Source organism: Glycine max, chromosome 12, assembly GCF_000004515.6.
Source record: "Glycine max cultivar Williams 82 chromosome 12, Glycine_max_v4.0, whole genome shotgun sequence".
Taxonomy (NCBI): Eukaryota; Viridiplantae; Streptophyta; class Magnoliopsida; order Fabales; family Fabaceae; genus Glycine; species Glycine max.
In genome coordinates, this window is record NC_038248.2 from 15,582,505 (window position 1) to 15,607,290 (window position 24,786).

Consider the following 24,786-nt stretch of genomic DNA (forward strand, 5'->3'; position numbering starts at 1 on the left):
TATCTTTGGATTTAATTTTTAGTTATTATTGTTAAATATCTCTATTAAATTGTGATGCGACAATAATTTTGTAGTGGAAATCCCCCATTGATTGCTTAGATAAAAAGTATGAATAATTTATGGGGTTTAAAACAGTTCGTAAAATCAAAATTTCACGAGCCCCCTCATCAATTCGTTTTTGTTCGCCTCTTTCCAACCCAATAATCTTCATTTGCGTTTGAATTTCCTCTCTGCATGAAGAGCCCCTCTTCTTTTTCTTCCTCTACCCAACACCAGTCACCGCCGCACCAAAAAACCACCGTGCCAGACCCCAAACACTCCACCGCAAACCACACCACCACTTCGACCCCCTACCCTACCAACACCAAAGAGCATGAAAATCGTAGTGGCCGCCCAACTTCATTCAGGGAGATAATCTAGTGTCGTGGCATGATCTAGTCTCTCCAACATCACCATCGACATCGTCTGGCCCTATTCCTATTTCATGGCCAGATCTTGTTTGCACCCTCAATAATAATAAAACAGTTGTTACAATAGTCATAATAAGCATTTTATTATTCTTAATGGAGAAACTAACGAAGACTGTTATGATTTGTTAATAAGGTGCAGGGGTCCTGGTCTTACCCACAAATTGTTTGTGATCCTCTATTGATTCAGATACTTCAGAAAAAGACAAAATTAGAAGATCTTTCTCTTTTTATATTTCTAAACACTAATATACTCTTTATTTTTAGATAACATGATTACAACAAATATGTTTTTGTGTACGTTTATACTTATTGAATAATTTATTCGTATTTATATCATGAATTCAGGTTGTAAATTTCTTAAATCCCCTCCATCCACAGCAGTTGCAGTGCGCCTTCTCCCTCTTCCTTTGTTCTTTCCACTTGCAAACCATCTCTAATCCCTCACATGCCTACTGCTCGCATCTCCATCGCCGCCGCAAATGATGATGCCCTCCTTGTCACGTATCTCCGATATAGGCTAGGGATTTCAAATCCCTTTTTCTTCTACCTTTGTCTTGCTTATTTTACTATTGTTATTATTTTATATAAGTTTTGAATATGGGTTTGAGATTTGAGAGATGAGGGGTTGAGCTAGTTTAGTAGGAAATCTTTTTCTAGAAACATTAAAATTCCAATATGGAACACTATGCATGATTTTGTTGTATGACTTTAAATTTTTGTGCTTTAATTACTATCATGTTAATATCAATGTGATTAAAAAAATTTATGAATGGATGGTTCAAGCAATTGTATCAATGTTTCGTGGTTTTGTTTTATTACAAAATAATGTATATTGCGTTCACTTTCCTAAAGTTTTTATATTTCAATATTAGACCCATTGGCATGGTTATTCTTATACTGTAGTGCAACTCGCAATATTGCAATATGCTATTATTTGACACTAAAAGAGCAATCGTATAGGGAGGTGCAGTGTCAAATTTGTACCAGTGAGATTTACTGGTTTTAAGCTAAATTACTGTTGCATTGATTGCTTGTCATTGATGTCTTTGTTAAATTATTAATGACTATTAATTTTAATTCTAATACTAAATTGATTTGCATTTAATTATTATTGAATGAGATATACCACAGGTTAGGACTATTATGAGCATGCAATTGTTACCTTAATTACATGGTAATTGTTATTGAACCTAATATTATTTGTTAAGTGAAGAATATTGAGAGAATGATTCACTTGCTATTGTTATGTATGTTATATTATGAAACTCTTTGTATTCGAGTATTTGAAGTTGAATCATTACATTACATACAATTTTATTGACATTTATAAATTGATAGTCATAATACTTTAGGAAAAATGTTATTTTTGGCTAAGAATTAATTTCTTAATTTGGATTCACTACATTCCCTTTATGGGCATTGATTGATATTAAAAACTAATTAAAGGAGTTTGTTTGGTGAAGAAATAATTTTATTTTATCTAGTGATCTTTATATTATTGATTAGTCATCCGATTAAGACTTTTAAAAAGATTTTAAAAAGATTTTAAAAGACTTTTTTATGATTAAAAAGTCTTGTGGTATTCAATCAAGACTTTTATAAAATATAAACAAATCTTGTGGTATTCAATTAAGATAATAAAGATTTTTTTTTCAGGGCAACAAAATCTGTTGGTATTCAATTGAGATTTCTTACCACTTTTAAAATGTCTTTTGGTATTCAAAAGTAAATAGATTTTGATTGATTCTTTTGTGGAATGGATTTTGAGAGACTTTTTAGTTAGAAATACACATAAAATACTCCTCCAACAATCTCACCCAAACCCTTGAGACTTTTCATAATCTTTCAAAGACTTTTTCTTCTCCTGCCGAACAAGACACAAACCACTACCAGGTTCATTCTCTTACAACTTTTCAATCAATTTTACCTATTTTTTTAATGGCAATCGATAGTCAATATATGTATATTACGCAAATCAAAAGAAAAGGGTGCTGTATATGCTTCAAGATTTCGTATTCATATTGTTTTCAACGTCCAGACAATGAATATGCATCAAAAGAATGGCAATTGATATGCATCAAGATTTCATATTACTTTTTTTTAGTACTGTATATGCAAATCAAAATAAAAAACTCTTTTTTTTTTTTTTTCTGTTTCTTCAACTTGTTTTTTTTACAACGTCCATTATTATTATTATTATTATTTTCTTGTGTTATTATTAAAATGTTAATTATTAATGTGTTATTATTATTTTTTTGACAGCGTGTTATTATTATTATTATTGTGTTAATAATTTTTTAATTGTTATTGTGTTATTATTATTGTTATTTTGTTAATAGTTTTTTTTTAAATGATTTTATGATATATGAGTATTATTTTTATGGAAAATGCTAACATGTGCCCTTAAGATACTTGTTAGTGTATTATGTATAGAAATTTTGTATTGAAAGTTGTGCAATTTACTTTTTTAAAAGTCAAAAATTGTTGTTTTTAAGACATAGTTACTATTAGAAGTATCCTTAACATGTGCCCTAAGTGCGCATGTTAGCATGACCCTTATTTTATTATTAGGTAGTTTTTTATTGGTTTTTCTATTGAATTGTATATTATTCGGGATATAGTCACTATACTTTTGACAATTAGGAAACAATAACTATTTTTGTCAAATAACTAGTTTCTTATATATATATTAGTGATCAAATGGGGGATTCACAAGAAAATAACAAAGGAAAGAGTAGAGACAAAGATAATTATGTATCTTGGACTATGAAGGATACCAATGAGTTGTTGCACCTCTTGGTGGATGCTATGAATAGGGGATTGCGTGATGCCAATGGGTCACTTAGCAAACAAAATGTAGAACGAATAATACTTCCTCAACTCAATGCAAAAACTAAATTCCCTAAAACTTATAGTCATTATTTGAGTCGGATGAAGTGGTTTCGAAACCAGTATAACATGATGTCAACCCTTATGCGCAACAACTCTGGCTTTGGATGGGACCCAATTGGAAAAACTTTCACTGCTCATGAGGATGTATGGAAAGATTACTTAAAGGTGAGCTAAGTTCATAATCTTTTAAATATATTAATAGTTATAAATTTAGTAAATTATAATATTTGTAGTATATTAACAATGATTTTTTTTTTTAGTCCCACCCAAGTCACAGCAAACTTCGAGGAAAAAGTATGGTTGATTATGAGTATTTGAAGATCGTTGTTGGGGGTGGAGTTTCTAGCGGGAATAATTCTATATCAGTCGATCCAGATGATACTGATGCAACAACTTTTGAGCCAGAAAATAGAACTGTTGGGATAGAAGAATTTTCATATGATCCTAATAGTGATACATTCATAACACCAAATAACTATGAACCAGCATATCAGCCTCCATCACCAAACCAACCAAGTCCACCATCCCACCCCCCTTTAGATTCAGAGGTTCCCATAGAAAAACAAAACTGTCACAAGCGAAGGAGATCCGAGTATGGAGGGAGTTCAAGCGCTGTTGGGATCAACAATCATATTTTAAGGTATGTGATCATTATCTAATTATAACAAAATTATAATTATAATTGTGATTATTATAATAATATTTATGATTATTGATACACACACTTTAGGATTGCATTGGAGCTATTGATGGTACACATATTCCCGCATCAGTAAAAGGACGAGATGTAAGCAATTATCGTGATCGTCATGGAAATATATCACAAAATGTATTAGCTGCTTGTAACTTTGATTTGGAATTCATGTACGTTCTTAGCGGGTGGGAGGGTTCAGCACATGATTCCAAGGTGTTAAGTGATGCTTTGGCAAGGAAGAATGGACTTAAAGTGCCCCAAGGTAAGTATTATCTGGTGGATTGTGGATTTCCTAATCGACGCAAATTTTTAGCCCCATATCGAGGTGTACGATATCATCTACAAGATTTTGCAGGTCACGGTAATGACCCTGAAAATGAAAAGGAATTATTTAATCTTCGGCATGCATCCTTAAGGAATGTGATTGAGAGGATATTTGGTATTTTTAAATCGCGGTTCACAATTTTTAAGTCAGCACCTCCATTTCTATTTAAAACACAAGCAGAGCTTGTGTTGGCATGTGCAGCACTTCATAATTTTCTTCGCAAAGAATGTCGTTCTGATGAATTTCCAGTGGAACCTACTGACGAGTCTTCATCTTCATCTTCAGTGTTACCAAATTACGAAGACAATGATCACGAACCCATTGTTCAAACACAAGAGCAGGAACGAGAAGATGCTAATATATGGAGGACTAATATAGGTTCAGATATGTGGAGAAATACTAATAATTAGGCGAACATGAAGTGAGAATCACTTTGTTATTATTTTTTTAGGCAATAATGACTTTGTTATTAAAAGGTTTAAAATTTCTATCGTTTTTATTTTCTTTATTCAAACATTATAATTTATTTATCATCTTTTTCATTCACTTTTGTAACTTCCGTTATTTTTTTGTTTAAAATGTATTAATCTTTCAAAATCTTAAAAATCCATAAAGTACTTTGAAATCTTAAAAATCTGTGTTAGAAATCCATTAAAATCTTGGGTTAAGAATCCTGATTGTAAAAAGTCTTTTAAAAAAAATCTTTTAAAATCCCACAAAATCAATACAATCCCACATAATCTTTTAAAATCTTTAAGATTGTTTTTGTCAAAATATTCTCTCAAAATCCCAATCCAATACACCCCCCTAAGTTATTTAAGATCACATGGGGCATTAGAAAAAATATTGTGATTGATTATACTTATATATAATTATCTCACACAAATTTTTGTGATATTTGTATAATCAATTAGGATAAAATATCAAATTATATTTCTTAATCTATCCACAAGAATTAAAAAAATGACATAATTTGATAATTTTATTATAAGATTATGTTATGAATCTAATTGAGCAAGACTTTAGTCCACATGGAGAGTTTTATGTCGTTAGATTCATATATTAAGGACATGATTTACATTAGTAAACATAACATTTATTTTACATATTATGAAGACTCGTATGAATTACATGGTTTGGAGTAATCATAGCATCCTAGGCAATGTGATAAATGAATTATTACTTGGCCCCATGCCATAGGGAAGTAATAATTTATCATGTTATAGACTAAATGTCATGATAGGATATGTCTATATTCATAGGCACAATATATTTTATTATAATATTTATCTTTCATATATAAAGTTTATAAATTTTATCCACATTTTGTACCAAAAGATTTGAATTTACAAGTTAAGATTTATCATAACATTGATATTATATTATCATGAAAGGGTTTATATTTTACTATCCTATACTTATATTCCAAAAGTTAGTGGGAGGAAAAATTCTTAATGAGTGAAAGTGAATTTTCTTGACAAGTGAGACTTTAAGAAAATAATTTATTAAATGGTTTGAAATTATTCACATATAAGTTTTTTGTCTTAAAGTTGTCAATTTCATTTTTATGAAGAATAATAAATGTGAAAGTCGAGACAAACATATTGACATAAAGTAGACATTAAAGGAAAGTTAATCTTTATTGAATATATAGATAAAATCAATGGTCCAATAAAATTTTGCTAGCTATAATATTTTAAGATCATATGATTCATGTGGAAATTTAAAGGTTTACATTAAAGTTTATGTGTTTTTCATTTTATGACCTTGTGCACATTAAGTTTGTGATATAATAATTCAGACTCAATATAGTTTGTTTTCAGACTCAATATAGTTTGTTAGAAAGTATTATACTTTATAATATATGGAAGGAAGTGTTTATTTTAAAATATAACTGATTCATGAATGATAATTTCTCTATATTAGAAAGTATTATACTTTAAGTTAGAAAATATTATACTTTAAGTTACATGACCATATTTTCAAGCTTTAAGTTATATGACCATATTTAAGTGGGAGAGTATTAAAAAATATTTTGTAGCTCATATATTATATGAATTGGTGAAAGAACTATTATGATTTATTAATAAGGTAGATGGATCTCGGGTCTTACCCATACATTATTTGTGATGCTCCATTGATTTACACATTTTAAAGAACTATTATGATTTATTGTCATCACAAGATATATGTTTTTGTGTACCTTTGGCTTAACGAATAATTTATTGGTGTTTATATCATGAATTCAAGTTTTAAATTTCTTATATCCCCTCCACCCACTGCAGTTGCAGTGCGCCTTCTCCCTCTTCCATTGTTCTTTCCACTTGCAAACCATCTCTAATCCCTCACATGCCTGCTGCTCGTTTCTCCGTCGCCACCGCAAATGATGATGCTCCCTCCTTGTCACGCGTCTCCGTTATAGGCTAGGGATTTCAAATCCCTTTTTCTTCTACTTTTGTCTTGCTTATTTTATCATTGTTATTATTTTATTTAAGTTCTGAATATGGTTTTGAGATTTGAGAGATGACGGGTTGATCTAGCTAGTTTAGTTGGAATCCCATTTTCTTTTTTGCTAATATCTTGCACGCCATTTTTACTGGATTTGTGGTCAGTTTTGTTTTGCTTGTTTTTCCTTTTCACTTTCGATGATGATGTGCACATGAATAGACCGAAAGTGAGAGAAGACGTGATGGAGCATGAACAATGTTTGGTTTAGAATTTTGATGTACTTGCTTTTATGTATATAAATTGGCAAAAAAATTCATTGTTACATTTGAATTTGGTTTATTACGTGAATCATTTGTCTCTTTTATTTTGATTATTTTTAATGTGATAGAAACTATAAATGTTTTTTTTTGTTTTTTCGGCACAATTTCTGACATTATTAACCGTCAGAAAATAATTAATAAATTTTAAATATTTTCACCAAGTATTTTTGGCAGTTTTAATTGTTAGAAAAAAATTATGACAAATTAACTGTCATATCATCATTGAATATAAGCATTTGATAATAGAGACAAAAATCAATAAATAAAATTCAGAAAATAAAACAGTCAAATTTTAGTTAAAGAAAAAAACAAAAATCTTTAATAATTAAAGGAATATATATATATATATATATATATATATATATATATATATATATATATATATATATATATATATATATATATATATATATTTAGATATTAATATTTTGTGATTTCTTCTTGCGCATTGAGGGTTCCCTAGAAATGGGTCAAGTCAAGTTTTTGTATGTCCCAAAGTTGCCGGTCACAGGAATTTACAGCTCCTTTCATGCTCTTCATATTTCTATTTCTTTTTTTTTAATATTTTCAAAATACTTATCTTTCTTCTTATCTTTCAGATTTTATGGAAATTAGTTTATGTAATATACAGTAATGTTCTAATATATTATGGAAACTGGTTTTTGTTGTATTTTTATATATAATGGAAGCTAGTTTTCATAATGGATTAGAATATAACTATTTTACCGAAACTAATATTAGTAGAAGGATATTCTTATAATTAAAAAAAAAGTCGGCCCGGAAAATAAAAGGAGATACTAATATAGCATCTCTTGAATCACAATTTAATAGGCGCCTACTTGGTGCTCACTTGATACTAACAACACACCCCAAGTCGGTGCCAAAAGTTTGTTTTTTGTCTTTATTGTTAGATAACAACGTTAAATGAGGAAAGAGATGGTTCACCCATAAAGCTAAATTAATCTAAATAGTTTGGATTGAATAATTTATATGTTTGGATTATACTTGAATCAAATCAATCTAATTCTTTGAGTTTTAAGTTTGGTCATGAGTTTTAATATCTGGATTCGTTAAACTAGTTTATTGATCTGTTAATTTATATTAAATTATTATTATTATTATTATTATTATTATTATTATTATTATTATATGTCATATATAATATATAAGTAATTGATTTAAATCTCTTGCAACCAAGATAGTTGTAGAATATGTATTTTGCCTTTTAATTTATTTTAAATTATTTTAGTTTTAGTCAAAATTTTAGTTGCATTATTCATTTGACTATTTTAGAACATTGAAAATTTTAAACTATGATATAATAGTTTTAGATTTTAGATTTTTAGGCATAGTGAGTGTGGTGCTTATTTGTTATATTTTAATTTTTAAACCATATTTAACATGGTATTTTAACCTATATGATTATGATGACAAATTGACAACAATGTGATTTCTCTCCATATCTTCTTTTTACTGTTTGACTACAGTAACAATTATAAGTAATATATCACAATATTTTATTTAATAAAAATTTTAACTTATAAAACATATTGCATTTTAAAAAAATAAACAAAATTAAATGTTTTGACCTATTAACCCAACCCAAATCCAAACCATTTATATATGGGCTAGGTTTCATTGTTTTCCTTGGAAAATTGACCAAAATCAACCCGTTCAAATTTGATTGGATTGGGTCACGAATTTGGTCAAACTCAACCCAAATGGTATTTATAATTTTAACAACTAAAATTGATTTAATCGATTATAAAATATGGTAATTGATTAATTCATTCAAATCCCTTTTTGTTCTACATTTCTAGAAACGTGGTAATTGATTACAGAACATAGTAATCGATTATCTCGTTTCATAAAGAGCTTCTCGAGCTTCTATGGTGGTAATGGAATAATCGATTATCAATTGTGATAATCGATTATTTTGACACACTGAGAGTTCTTAAAGTTTTCAGATACAATCTAATCGATTAGTAAATGTAATAATTGATTATCAAGAGTCACAAAGACTTCCTTCTTTTGAAACTGTCTTATGTAATCGATTACTAAAATTGATAATTGATTGATTCAATGATTCTTGCTGAATTTCAAGTAGAAATGAGTTATATTATTGGTTCTAGCACTTTGAAATTGATTGCTAAACTTTGTTATCGATTACACTATGTTGAACTCATTGCTTCTAGAAACTTTGTGATGAATTCCTTAGTCTACCATGTTTGATTTTTACTAAGCATGTATATAAGAAAACTAATTATTAATCACCCATCATGCCTACTCTAAAAACATCCAATACAAATGCACATTTTTTAAAACTTGTTTGGCATTGTAAAATTATGAAAAACAAAAATCTAAAACTAATCTTCAAGTCTTCAATCTTTGATTCGACAAGTATATGATATTTTTTAGGGACTAAATTAATTGGGTCTTTGAACTTTTTTTATTTTTTCAATTGGATCCTTCTATATGATTATCGTTTTGAAAAATTAATCACAAACACCTAATTAGAGACACAACCAATGGACTCATAATTATGGAGTGTGTTGTAAGCACAATTGAGTCAATTGTAAGAGTTTTCTCCAGAGTTTTAACCTTCTGCAGAGCCAAATAGTTGTGAGAAACTTGTGAAAGAATACTTATTTGAATTGACCTATAGAGGTTGAAACTCTATAGAAATCACTTATAGTTGACTCAATTGTGCTTAAAACACACTCAAGAAGCACTTGCCCACTATCTACACTTCTAATTTGTTGTTTGTGGTTATTTTTCCATGATGACAATTATACGTGATGCAATCCTCCCAAGGAAGGGATCCATTACTAGAGTCATGGCTAAGAGACTCCAGGAAGATTGAGCTACGGATGCAGGAGAAGAGTCTAGGGTTCTCATGAGCCTTAAGGTAGATTTTGAACCCATGAGCTAAGTATGAGTCCACTTTGTACATATTATATTAGGGTTTCATTATTTTTTGGGCCTTGTATTTAGGGCTCTATAGAGTAGGGAGGGTACCCCTCAAGTTTAGGGTATCCTAGTAATGTAGGATTTTTTAGCCCTTGTATTTTAGGACACCTAGACTAGTTTTTGTATTAGGGATAGTTTTGTAATTTTACATGCATTAAGTGTACTATTTGATGTGTGTGTTGAGAGGGAAATTAATTGAATTGGAAGAATCTCAATCCAATTAAATTTCAGACCAGCCTAAGGGGGAGGTGAGCATTTGCTTGCTACATTTCATTGTCACATCATATCAGGGCCGTGTAAGCCACTAGGCCACTGAGGCAACGGCCTTAGGCCCCCAATATTTTAGGACCTCAATATTTTTATGCATTTTTCAAAGAAATATTTGTCATTAATTTTAATTATTAAATGATAAATTAAGTTATAGTATGATATATTATTTGGTATTATTTTTATTAATAAGACCACAAATATTAAATATAGATGTAAGTATTATTATAAATAATTTAAGTATAATTTTCTTATATATTTTAAAAAATTAAGAAAATTATTTTATATCTATTTTGCATCCTACCTCTTTCCTCTCTACAAATATATTATTGAAATTAATATAGAGTTTAAATTTAATGAATGAATCTATAATTGATATATGTAAAAAAAAATATTTGGTGCAAATGTTGATGTCAAGATCATACATTTTACAAAAATTCTATTTGTATCAATCATTTTGTATTTAAATGTACATGTTTAATTGAAAGTCAATTTAAATACATTTTCTAAAATCAACAATGTTACAAGATATATTGAATGAGTTAGCTATTTATCTATTGAAAGTGAAGTGTTAGAATTTCTTGATTATAAAACTCTGATAAATGATTTTGTAGCTAAAAAAGCTAGAAGATTAATATAAAAATTGATATTTTATATAATATACTAAGTCCCTTTAAAATTTTTGTAAAAAAAATATCCCTTTAACATTTTCGCCTTAGGCCCCAAAATGTATGTATACGGCCCTGCATCATATAGTCACACTTTGTGCATGTCCTTCATGCTTTACATGCCTCATGACACCCAAACACACTTAGTGGAGAATCTTGAATTTGATTTTGGATTAGTGAGCTGAACCATAGTTGAAATTTACTAATCATAATTAGTGAAATTTTGACTCTAAATTTGGGTCCACAAATTCAAATTCAAATTCAAGTAAAATTTGAATAGAAATTCAAAATTTCCTCCAATTTTGTGACATTTAGGCTATAAATAAAAGCCTTGTGTGTGCATTTTGCACCTTTGATGATTTGAGAAATTAGACTTTAAAGTTCAGACCTCATTCTCCCTCTTCTCTTTGTCAAAATTTCATTCCCCTCTCTCCTTCTCCCTCCACTCATCTTCTCTTACCTTCAAGCTCTTATCCATGGCTTCTTATGGTGGTGAACTTGTTCTTGACTCATCTCCTTGAAGTGGAATCTCCAATCACCATTCATCTTTCTCCATTCTTTTGCCATTGATCTTCAAGAAGCAAAGAACTCCATTGATGAAGAAGATCTAAGGCCTATAAGCAGTGGTGGACCTACGTTCAAATGAGGGGGTGCACTTGCACCCCCTCATTTTTTAAAATTTATCAAATTTGTAAATAAAATCTTATATTTTTTATTTTATTTTATCTATATTTATATAATTGAACCCACTGATTTTATTTTTTATAATTTGTCCCCACTGACTTAGGGTCTTGGATCCGCCACTGCCTACAAGCTCTACATGGAGCTACATTAATATAGGAGGACCTAATTGAAAAAAATATAAAAGTTTAACAACCTAATTGAAAATTTGGTAAAAATATGGAAACATGCAAAATAATTAAACCTTTTTTAAAAATTACTTAACTAACCTTTTCCTTTCAAACCTTCTCTGGTTGGCGCACTCCCTTTTTTGGCATAGCACACTACTAGAAAATAGGCTTTTAACCGATGTTGAAAGTACCAACGTTAAAAGTAATAACGTTAACATCAATTTTACTAAAATCGATGTTAAGACAAACCCCACAAACATCAATTTTATAAAAAAATCAATGTCGTATAGTAAGAAATAAAAAAATGTAAAATATGTACAAAACAACATTGGTTTTTCGAAAAACTGATGATAAGTTTGATTCATAACATTGGTTTTTCGAAAAAAACCAATGTTGTTTTGTACTCCCCAACATAGGTTTTTCTAAAAAATTGATGTTTGGTTCTGCTCACCAACATCGATTTCTAGAAAAATGAATGTTGATGTTGGTGAGCAAAAACAACATTGGTTTTACTTTTTTAGTAAAAACGATGTTGAGTCAAACTTAACATCGGTTTTTATGATAACCAATGCTATTTTTTGGAGTTTTTTAATATGTTGTCTGTTTTTTTTAATTACCCCAAATTAACATGTATATTGAAAATCAGAACCCATTGAGATAGTTTTTCAGCAGAAAGTCCTTAAAATTTGAATATTTATTATGAATTAAAAATAATATTTAAAGTAATTAAAGTCAATACATAAAATGAGTTGTTACAAATCTAAATTAAGAAAACTCTACAATTTTAAAATTACTTGAGCACCTAGTGTTTCATTTTTAACTTTTAGATAATATATTGCCCACTGAATACGAAGTGCCTTCATTCTCTTTGGTTCCAATGGTCTTGGATTATTAAAATATTGCACAATATAATAAAAAATAAGTTAATAAATATAAATAATAACAGATATAACAAATTGAATTACTTTTGAAGTAAACAATTACCGTTTTCAAATTATCCTTGAAACTTCCTAAGACTATCGTTGACATCCAATGCATTATGAGTACCCGCACTCAGTGCTTCCTTTTTGCTTATTACACTAAATTGAATACAATATCTACATATTCAAAGTTAATAAAAAATTAGTGTACAGAGCAATAAAAATGTAATTTTTAAGGCGACAAACATTGTTTAAATCACTTACTTTAACTACAATCCATCTAGTAGTAGGTTTGGATTTACTTTGTTGACTATCGTTGAATCCTTTCAAAGCATTATTCAATAGAAACATGCATGCGTATTGTACAATTAAAATATTTATGTTCTTGACTAATGATAATGTAAATGTATTACAAAATACAACTAACTTGTCGGACCTATTATGCAAGGAGCAAAACCAGATGACAACATTGTCCTTAGGACATATAATGACCATTTGCCAATGTGCATTGCAGTGGAGAACATTAAGTTATTAGAGTTCATAAATTATTTAAATTTATTTGTTTAGTTTAACTTACTCATTTAAGTAGGCTCCTAGGTACACATTCCTTTTTGAATTCTACATCCAGTTCTTAATATAAGTTTTTGATTCAAATTGTAATTGTCCAAATCTTTGTATGGGCTGTGGTTCGAGGAATCCATACACATCGACATTCCCCACTCGCATACTTGTCTCAGTCATATTCCTATTATTGTTAAAATAAAGTAAATTATGTATGAATTTAAAACAATCAGTTAGCTACTAAACAATAATGTAAAGTGACTTACAGAATCCACAATTGTATAACAGAAATGCTCAAATATTGACCACCGTGTTCTATTTTAGAAAGATCTTCATGCTTTATGTACAAGGGGAAGTTATCATTATACATCCCAAACACAGTAACATCCCACGACACTTGTAACGGCTTGAGAAAAAGCTGCGGGATTATCAATGTCATTAGGTATAGGGGATCAACATCAGGATCCAGCCTATCTACAGGTTGCGTTGGTACCTCAGCTCCCTATTTATCCTACACAATTAATAAACGTAAGTGAGTGACACTGAACACTTTAATTATAACAAAATTTTTTTAATAATTCTTAAAAGCAACAAAATGAAATACATGTTCTGACAAACACTTTACAAGATGTGTCGGCCAAGCAAGGAAGGTGTTAAGTGTTTGTCCCACTAACTGAACCTCTTGAGTGGGTACAAGAATGTGAGTATCAGCATCTCGAACTTCCTTAACACCGACCTTGACTTGATCATTTCCCAAAGGGATGTTGTAAACGGTGGTTGACCCCTCATAAAGTCTTCCAAGGGCAACCAGGCGAGGAGGATTTTCATCGACGTACAACTCATATTTCTCTGACTCACAATGTCTGGGTCCTGCCCCAAGGGATCAACACAACTTTTCTTTGTCAAGACACGAGCAGTAGAAAGACCAACCTCAAGCTCTAGAGGTAGTGGGAGTCCATATGATTGCATTTGCGACTGAAATTGGGATTGCATTTGACTGAAAGACAACATTAGTTATGAAGCCACTTTTTTTGTGATCGAATCCTCCAACTGGTCCTTGATTTTCTGTGTCAGCTGCTTCAGGTCTTTGGGAACCATGGACAAAGATGTGCGGGAGGTGCTTAGAGCCGGTTCAAAGTATTGTTTGATCGTGAACCAACTCAAGCAACACAAACACGACTAGGGTGTTCTAGTCGCCCAATGTCAGCAGTCAATATAACTTGACCTCCATGGGAGAAAAAGCTTCCCTGTGAGGCCTGCTCCTCCAAGGAATCCTGTAGTTAATAAACGAAAAAAATTGGTTTACTTATCCAACAATTGTTATAAAAAATAACCACTGACAAATGAAAGTGACTTACAATCCTGTCTGCAATTTCCTTTGTTGCCTCAAACGTCATTTGACCATGTTTTTTTGTGAGGGTCATCTTCCTCTTCATCTGTTGTCTAATAGGAGATGTAGGATCAATGACGGTGTCAATGCTCCTAGATTGGGCTGCTTCCTCCAATCGTTTTTTTTTCTTGTCCTCCATCAACTTTTTTTTTTCTAGATATTCATAACCCTCACGAAAGGCATTGTTTTGTTTCTAAATGGCTTGCGCCTTCTTTCGAACATCATGTAAAAATTACACATTAGCCTAAATTATTACGTTTGACAATAATACATAAATATAAAGTTTAAAATAGTGAAAATGACAAAGTTACCTCCCACGAAGGCTCTCTACGGCTCTGACAAAATTGGTTCCACTTCTCCTTGCTTATGTCGTACTTTTCACATAATGTATCATCCTTGCCCTCCTTGCCTTTTGCAAGTGCCTATTTGGAGGTAAAATCTGACTTAAACTGTCTCCACCGCTCACATATGCTCTGAAATATTTTCTTCTTCGTCCTCAAATTAGATGCTTCAGGAATATCAAATTTAACCTGAGAAATAAAAAATAAATTTTATAGTTATTTAATTACAATTTAATAATTTTAGTACGACTAATTACAACAACATGCAACATTTAATTGAAATACTTGAATATCCTCCCAGATCAAATCCTTTTGAGCTATAGGGACTTGTTTCCAATTATCATATGTGACGTCCACCTTATCGCGAGCGACAATCCCTAAATATGTTCTTAACTTCATTCTGTGGGGGACCATCGACTTTCCCAATGGCAGGATCCACATGAACCAATGGTCACTCTGCCCCAACTGGTCTAGTAGCCAATGATCTGAGTCGTGTCACTTTTCTTGTCCTCTTCAAGGTAGATGGAAGCTGAGTGGTATAGCTATTTGCCAGTTAAAAAACAACAATAATTAAACAATGTCTAAAAATATATTATGTTATGTAATTGAATGGACTGAAAGCAAGTAAATAGAAAATAAATTACATTATATGATGCTAATTAATTTTGCTTCATCATGATCATTATGATTTGCATGCATGTCGTCAACTTCTTCTCCGATGAGTTAGACGACATTTGTTTGGAGAAAGGATTGACACAAGTATCAATGATTGAATCATCATCTTCTACATTAACACCAATTGTTTTGCCGTGTAGAACCACTGACCACTTTTCATCACAAGGGTCTTCAATATAAAATATCTGTTTAGCTTGTTCTACCATGTTAAAAGGCTCATTCTGATAAGCGAGCTTCTTCAAATATACCAACATAAATATGAAATCATTAGTTTGCACACCGATAATATTGTCAACCAACTTACACTTGAAAACACATACAGTGAATTTGACTTAATTAAGCTCCCAGATTTCTTCAATGACTCCAAAGTAAGGCATCAAAGCTAGATAGAGATTTTCATCATGTACACTAGCAAAGTGTTGAGATTCAGCCCTTAGACTAACCCCACTATTTTGCATTGTACTTTTTTCATCTTGTGATTTTGTGTAGTACGAATACTTGTTGATATCGTATCCTTGCCAAGTTATAACATTTCTTTTAGGCCTATCTGATAACTTTTTTTAACATTTTAGAAGCATTATCGTCACCAAAGATTGTATCTTTAAACTAATTTAGGAAAGTCTTGTTATATTTTTTCAACACCCTATTCTTGGACATTTTTGGATTACTTTCCTTCACTAAACCTTCGTGACATACTATGTATGGTAAAACTTTGTTATTGTTATTCAGTATATATAAATGAGTTTGTTGCAAATCTTCTAGACTTGAAACGATAACATGTAGTCCTCTTGAACCCTTACCTCCCACTCTTTCATCATGCTTAGACTCAGGAAGCCCAACAGATTTTTCCTTTTCATTGTACTCTAAACAAAACTCAATAGCTTCTTCTGCAATGTACCTTTCAACAATAAATGTTTCAGGATGGTGTAGATTCTTTGTATACCCTTTTAAGATCTTCATGTATCGCTCAACCAAGTACATCCACTGCAAATAGATGGGATAACAACATTTGATTTCCCTCACCAGAAGAACAATTAAGTGAATCATGATGTTGAAAAATGAAGGAGGAAATTACATCTCCAATTGACACAAGATAATAACAACCTCATTTTCTAACTTATATGGATCAATGACTTTGCTACATATGGCATTGAAGAAAAAGCATAGGCAAGTTATGGCGTGCCTCACTTTGTTAGGCAAAGTGTCTTGTATCGCCATGACTAACAATTGTTGCATGTTAACTCATTGGTAAGTGCACCAAATTGTCTCAAGTAGTAAAGTACTCGGAAGTCTGAGTGTCGAATCCATAACGATTTTCTTTGTACTTAGATTGATGCAAACCCAATTTACAAGCAAGAGATAAAAATTTACAAAAAACAAATAAAGAAAGATAGGAGATAAGATAAAGATTTAAAAGAAAAAAAATACAAGATTTAAAGATAAAAATAGAAGATAGAAAAGATAAAAGATTTAAATTAAAAGATGATAAAGATAAAAAAAGATAAGATAAGAAAACTAAAGATAAAGATGAAGATAAAGAAAAATAAATTCAGAATGTGATAATGTTGGGACCTAGCCTGCCTTGTTTGCCTAATATGTATTATTTTATATTTTTCTCTATCAATTTGGTGAATTTTTTCTTACCTACACCTGTTAGAATACTTGTCCCTGATGTCTCACGTTGACAAGCATATCTTACCCATCTATCTCCCAAATGTTCTTTGCGAAGACTTAATAGATAAAATGCATGAAGTTCTAATTCCAGATGTTTGCTTTGATGCATGAGCATAATGCAATCACTCCATCTCTAGCAATGATTTTATTAAGATACTCCTTCCTTTTAGTTCTATTAGAAATTACCCTTCGTCGAACGACTAATCCCTAAACTGATGCATGTAAGATCTTCCTTGTATTTCTATTAAGGATTAGCCTCTGTCGAGCACCTAACCCCTAAAGATAATGCAAGGATGAATGATACATGAAATTAAAATAAGAAAGGATAATAGGAAAGAAAACACATGTTTGCATTGATAAATATGAAGCATACAATACATCTTTTGGTTTTTTAGGTTTGTCAGACCCAAACTAAGGATTTAGCCTCTCATAGACATAAATGGCCTTACACTTGAAAAGGGGGATAAAAACTGATGGAGGAGAAAAGATGGAAAAAGGACATAAAAAGAAGAATTTCCCCTACTAGAGATACTCAGGTTCAGGATGTATTTATTAGAGAGCTCTAAGTCTCCGGGGTGGTGTCTTTTCTCCTTGGCTTGACTTCCTTTTTATAGTTGTTGAAGTGGACTTAGCTTGATGCCAAAAATCTTCCTTATTCATATTTTTTATATTTTCTGGATCTTTTTTGCTTTTAATCCCTCTTTTTCATATCTGCAAGCCATAAATAAGAAAAATATCAATTTCTAACACTTAAGTCAAAAATAACTGTTAAATAAATATTTTTAAAGATATTTTCAATATATTTTTATTATAAAAAATAGTTCATATTCAGCAGTTATCATTGCATCAAGACGTGACAATCATGAGACTTCCTTTGGAGGCGAATTCCAAGAATTCTTCCACACCTTCCTCATACGCAAGGCTCATGCAACTTGTGTTCATCCAACTTCAATCCATCTAATTAATAACTCTATGATACTCACAAAGTTTTTCGATGCATGAAAATCTCACTTTTTCATTAAAGGTGTGGCTCTATTCCACTCAGGAAGACATTTTTTATAGTATATTCATACGCCAAGGTTAAGTCTCTTTTCTTAAATTCAATGAAGTTTCGACAGCATTTCGCATTGATCTCCAAGTACATGACATGAAAGCGGTGAGATTAATTCCTGGACAATCAAGTATTCACTCAGAGAACAAAGAGAAATGCATTGTATTGAAATTTCATCAAATTTAATAAATTAAACTTAACCTTTACGCATGAATGTACTATAAAAATATGACTCTTCCCAAATTATCCAAACGGACAATTCAAGATTCAATACAACGATTAATGCAAATTGTTCGCAAGAATCGTTGTATTAAATCTCAAACGGGAATCTAAGGTTCACTCATGATGAGCATTAATTACATACAAAGCAATAGTCATTAATCACATAAAACAAGGTAAAAAAGGACACATAAGAAAAAATAGCCTAACAAAAGTATGAAAGACATTCGTACCTGTGATCATATCCTCTAATAGTCTCCAACAATGAATATCGTGATCATGATGCAAACAAAAAAAATGAAAAATGCCTACAAAATTACATTAAACATGTTATATTGGTGTTGGACAAGTGGCCTCAATAACTTAAGGGTGGGTGAATTAAGTTTCAAAATTTTCCCACTAACAAATTTTAACTCCCTTTTAAATGATATATGATAGGCTCAGAATGCAGAAGAAGAAGCAATCAATTTAATAATATTCTTTTAACTGCGCAAGACAAAGTAAACTACAATAGAATAACTAAGATAAGGGAAGAAAGAAATGCAAACTCAATTTATACTGGTTCAGCCCCTTCTCGTGCCAACGTTCAGTCCTCAAGCAATCCACTTGAGATTTTCCACTATCTCAATAAATCCTTTACAGTCTTTAAACATACCTTGGGATCCCTCACCCTTGTGTTCAGTATTCTCATAATCCAAGAGACAAACAATCTCTTGATTACAATTGAGTTTATGAGATGAACAAGAAGATTTCTGTCCTTTAGAGTAGATGATATAAATTGAAGATTCTAGAAGAGTTCTCAATAGATTTGCAAGTGTTTGACCAATGGTTGTTTAGAGAGCATTTGACAATTAAGTTCTCTTAAAAAATCTTTTTTTTTAAGTCAGACACATATATGTATAGGCCTATTGTGCCTTTTCAAAATGGTTTGAAGAGATGCGTCTTTTCAAAAAGCTTTTATGAAATTTTCTTCCTGGTAATCGATTACATGATTCTGGTAATCGATTACACAATTATATTTTGAAGGGTCATGACTTTTCAAAGTGTTTTCTGAATTGTCGTTACTGGTAATCAATTACAAACATTTGGTAATTGATTACAAGATTTAAAATTCAAATTTCAAAACCCTTTTGAAAAGCTCATTTCAAATCTTGTCTGTGGTAATGGATTATAATGCCTGGTAATCGATTACCAATGCCTTGATTTGTTTGAAAATAACTGTTTAAGGCCAAAACTGATCAACCAGTGAGATTCTTTTAACAAATAAACTAAGGCCTTATCTTTTTCTTGATCTTGTTTGTTTGACCTTGAATTAATCTTGAAACAATCTCTGTTTGCTTAACTTTGAATGTTTCTTGAAGCAATCTTGTTTGATTATACTTTGAAATCATCAAAACTTGTATTCATATATTTACAATCGGTACCTTCAAGAAACTTGTTGCATCATCATATAATTGTAGTCTCTTGACAAAATAAGAATTAAGAGATCAATAATTTCTCAAGTTCATCTGCACACAGTGCACTCTTGGGATGACAAATAAATAACATTTTTCACTATAATATATATATAAGGAAACAAGTGGGGATAGTTTTGGAATATAAAAGGAAGCAAGTGGGGGTAGTTTGGGATAAATTGTTAGAACTATAAAGTTTCTTTTGTCTTGTTTTTTTTTTTTTTTTGAGGTGGTGGGCGACAATATCAAGCCTATCAGTTAAGAAGGGTCATCGAATTAATCTTCACTTGGGCCCAAATATGGAGATATTTGAGTCAAGCTGACGCTTGGCATAAATGTTAGGTTGTTGGCGGGATAAACTATGTTATCTTATTGGGATTTGACGTAATCTTTCTCCCAGACACTGTTGGCCAGAGAGCGTGCTCGAGCTGAGTTTTAGAACTGCGAAAAAAAAAAGAAAAGCAGGTACTACTCTGCCTTTAGTTCATTTCCATTAGTAGTTATTTTATATAATATTGTCAGTTTGATGACTTAGAATATTTAATTTGCAGTTTCATTTTTTATCAAAGCAAAGTTAGGTCAGAAATTAGATTGCGTAAAGGGCATGCTAGACCCATCGATGTCCTAACCAAGCATCTCAATGGTTCTGATGATAGGGATATAGAAATAAATTAACCATACATGAGCAGAGGTACTATGTACATTTTCACTAGTATATTTTGGTATTTTAATGAGAAATAGAAAGCTTGTTATTTTTTTTCTAGCTCCTTGTCATTTAAATTTGTGACTAACTAATAAATGTTGGAACAGGTTTATTGGTGGCATGACAAATACAGGCCTAAGAAGCCGAAGTATTTCAACCTTGTTCACACTGGATATGAGTGGAACAAATATAATCAGACTCACTATGATCATGACAACCCACCTCCAAAGATAGTTGTTCGCTTCTGGCAAGTGTACCGGATCGCGCAAGTAGTATAAAACGATAAGAACCGAGTATCGAACTCTCTGGGAACTTGTGTTACTTGGTAAAGTTATTTCAGTAAATAGGTGTCTAGTGTGAAAAGAGATATATTTATATGAACAAATGTGTAAACTAACTATTAAAAAGGGAAAATCACGTGAGAAATGATGCGTAAAGACAAGAAGGTGAGACGTTGGTCTTCTTAGTAGGTGCCTGATGCTCAAAGGATATTCTCTATTTAACAATGCTTATGTGTTCTATGGTGTCTCCTAAAATGCTAAGCCTCGATTCCTCATGATAGTCTAGCCTAATCCTGATCAAGCATCGTTCGCAGATTCCTCTTGTTGGACTAAACTCAACCATGACCGCATTAAGACAAACATACAACAACTAGGTTACCGTACCCTGATTCCTCATGAAATACGACAAACTAGTCTCGTCCTATCAAGTTCTAAGAATCAGACCAGTTTTCACTGTTGAATGATCCTAAGGACACATGCATCTACATGATCAAGGTAAAGGCATGGTAGAATGAAGTTCTAATAGCACAGTGAACACACAAAACATCATTAAATAGATAAAAAGATATTTACATCAAGTACCTAGAAGGAAGATCCAACAGAGGATTTAGCTTTCCATAACTAGGAAGCTTCCTTTACAACAAAGAAAAGAGAAAGATGAAAGATTGCAGAAATACAAGTGGTGGGGATGTCTCCTCCACCTCTAGGACCTCTCAATCACTCACAAACTCAGCTTACGCTCTCAGGATGGCTTTCTTTTCCAACTTTGGTCTCTGCAGATCTTCACACAACAAAATCTCTCAAACTCTCTGAAATTTGGACCTCTCTCTCTCTAGAACTGAAGACATGCAAGAGCTCCTCAAGAAAATGGCCAAACTCCCTCTCCAAATCTGATTTCAGGCTTAAATAGGTGGCTTTGTTCGTACTCATGCGCTTAGCGCAACTCTGATCCGCTCAGCGCACATTAGTGAATATCGGCTTAGCACGTGCTTTTCTCGCTCAGCGGATGGACTGAAGCGGTGCGCTTAACGGGATGACCCTTCGCTTAGCAGACATGCATAGCTCATCCTTCTTCCAGATTCTTCCTCGTACTCAGCCGAGGAGTGTTGCGCTCAGCGGATGGCTCGCTAAGCCAACAGATTGGCTTAGCGAGAAGGTGAAAATCAACACTTCACAAACTTGCCTAATTAACCTGAAATTGAGAGAAAATGATTATTAAACACAAAAAATAGAATTACTAAGTATTTATTAGCTATCTTTAACTAAAAGAACTTATAACACTACAAAATAACCATAAATTGGAGGAGTTTGATATAATTTACACAAGTTTTATACAAAAAATTAGTCGTATTCACCGACTAACAATAGTCTAAGGGTACAAATTTAATATTTTCTCTCCTGATCATGACAACTCACTATGATGTTAGAACTATAAAGTTCTCCAACAGAAATCATTTTGTAAATTATTTTTGAAAACTATTTTTGAGAAGAAACATGCATAAGCTACGTTATGATTTAGGCAATGTACATGACAAATATTCCAGATTACACCAATAGTTATAGACAACATGTCTTTCAAAATCACAAGTCATAAGAACCTTCACAAAGGTCTACAACAGTGAAAGCACAGGTCAAACATGGAGTAGCAACACAATAGACAATTAGTAGTAGAAACTTGACAACACAAGGAATTTTTTATCAAAATTTCACCTTCTAGTAATGTCAATGGAGCCAAAATTTGTAGAAGTCAAATGCTTGGCTTTATACTGATTCATGATTGAATTTTCCCCTTAACATTAGTGATTAAAAAAAATTACAGTCTGATCCAAATATCCAATTACATCAAATCTAAAAGTAGGAAGGAAGTTACACAGAAGTAAGTAGAAATCCAACACTTATAACTTAAACACAACAAGAGAAGCAACTCTAGAAACTCAATTTTTACCAAGTTTCAGGTACGTCACAAAAAAAAAATAAAGAGATAAAATGTAGTAAATAGAATACTAACTCATAAGTGTATAAGCAAGGCCTGCAGGGCCTAATCTTTGGTAATTGCTCATGCAATAGTTCGTGGTCACTTGCAAATGCCCATGGATAAACAACATAACAAAAATGTAGAATATATATTTCATTTTGAAGTGATTTCAATACTAACTTCAATGCAAGACAATGTTTCATCAACAAAAGTAAAACACAACAATAATGGCATCCCAACGAGTTATCATCTAAGTAAAACAAGAACAAACCTTGGAGGATAGTTGCAAGTGACGGTGGTTGACGGAAGATGGCGATGACGGTGTTGAAGAACAAGTGTCCCAAACTCATAGTGACACTAGTAAACAATGAGCACGAAATCGAAAGACGAATGTGAATGTGACGGCGTGAGAGTGGTGAGAGTCGCGAGTGATGGTAGTGACCAAGGAAGACATTCGTGAGTCACAATGGTGAGAGTAGTGAGCTGCTCTGGTGAAAGGGGGGTTTGGGAGAGTGAGCATAGGGCGAAAAGGGTTTTGGGTTTTTAATTAAGTTAAAACACAACATCGGTTCTTTAAAAAAATTGATGTTAATGAACTCATGTTATTTACAAGTATGTCACCAAGTTTTTATTAACATCGATTTTAGAAAAAATCGATGTTAAGCTAGCGATGCTAAAACCATTATTTCTATTAGTGGCAACACACTCTGTCCTTCATTGTAACAACACATCCTCTTGTCTTTCATCACACTCCCTCCTCTCTTTCACTCACTTCATCTCCCTTGATCTCTTGCTTGGTCTCCCTTTGTTCCTCCCTTGCATGGTTTCTTGCTCTAGTGTTAGACCTTTTTTATCCTCCAAACTCCAAGTTGGTGCAGCAAAGTGCCTCTTAGAATCGTCAAATTGAAGGTTGATATCAATTGTGTGTTTCCTCCACTTGAGTTGCTTCAATATTGTGTGTTTTAGTATTAAGAAAAAATTTGCATTAAAAAAATACTTTTTGGAATATGGTTTTATTTTTTAACATTATTCTAGAAAGTAATTTTTGAAAAATAAAATAGTATTCCGAAGAGTACTTTCTGAAATGATAAAAAAATTGTTTCGGAAAATACTTTTTGGAATGTTTAAAACAAAACATTGTTTCAAAAAGTATATTTTGAAATAATGATTATGTATCAATGTTATAGGTATCAAATGTATATATGATAATAATAAAAAATGATAGTGTACTTAGGAAATAAGGAAAATGAGTATAGCAAGAGTCCATTATTTAGCTTGGTTTGGTAGAGGGAGAATGAGAGAAATAGAGAAGAAATAGGATGGATCTTACATGAGTTTTCACATCTTTTACATTCTACTTTAATTTAAATATATCTCTCTTTTATTTTCATTTTCTCTATTTTCATCCTCTCAATCAAACACATTATTAAAGTAGGTTGGAGAGGGATGAAACCCCAATGGGGACAACAATTCTAGTCTTAGGATGGTTATATGGCGAGATGATATGATTTCAAATTTATAATATTTTTAAAAATTAAAATAAAACAAATTTTTTAATAGTTAAGATTATATTAAAAAGTGTGGTAATTTTTTGGAAAGCCTCTGTTGGCAACTTTAACATTTTATTTATGCCCTAT

General features: G+C 31.6%; 2 protein-coding genes across 2 annotated transcripts; both read left to right on the forward strand.

Annotated features, from left to right (window-relative positions):
- The first annotated feature begins 3,221 nt into the window (after positions 1-3,221).
- On the forward strand, positions 3,222-4,141 carry LOC102663033 (uncharacterized protein At2g29880-like). The gene is made up of 2 exons (XM_014764709.3): positions 3,222-3,527; positions 3,623-4,141. Exons 1-2 carry the CDS (start codon positions 3,237-3,239, stop codon positions 4,019-4,021), a joined length of 690 nt encoding a protein of 229 aa, XP_014620195.2. The 5' UTR covers positions 3,222-3,236; the 3' UTR covers positions 4,022-4,141.
- Positions 4,103-4,791, forward strand: LOC102662895 (uncharacterized). The gene has a single exon (XM_006592427.3). The coding sequence runs from the start codon at positions 4,225-4,227 to the stop codon at positions 4,789-4,791; it is 567 nt and encodes a 188-aa protein (XP_006592490.1). The 5' UTR covers positions 4,103-4,224.
- The last annotated feature ends 19,995 nt before the right edge of the window (positions 4,792-24,786 follow it).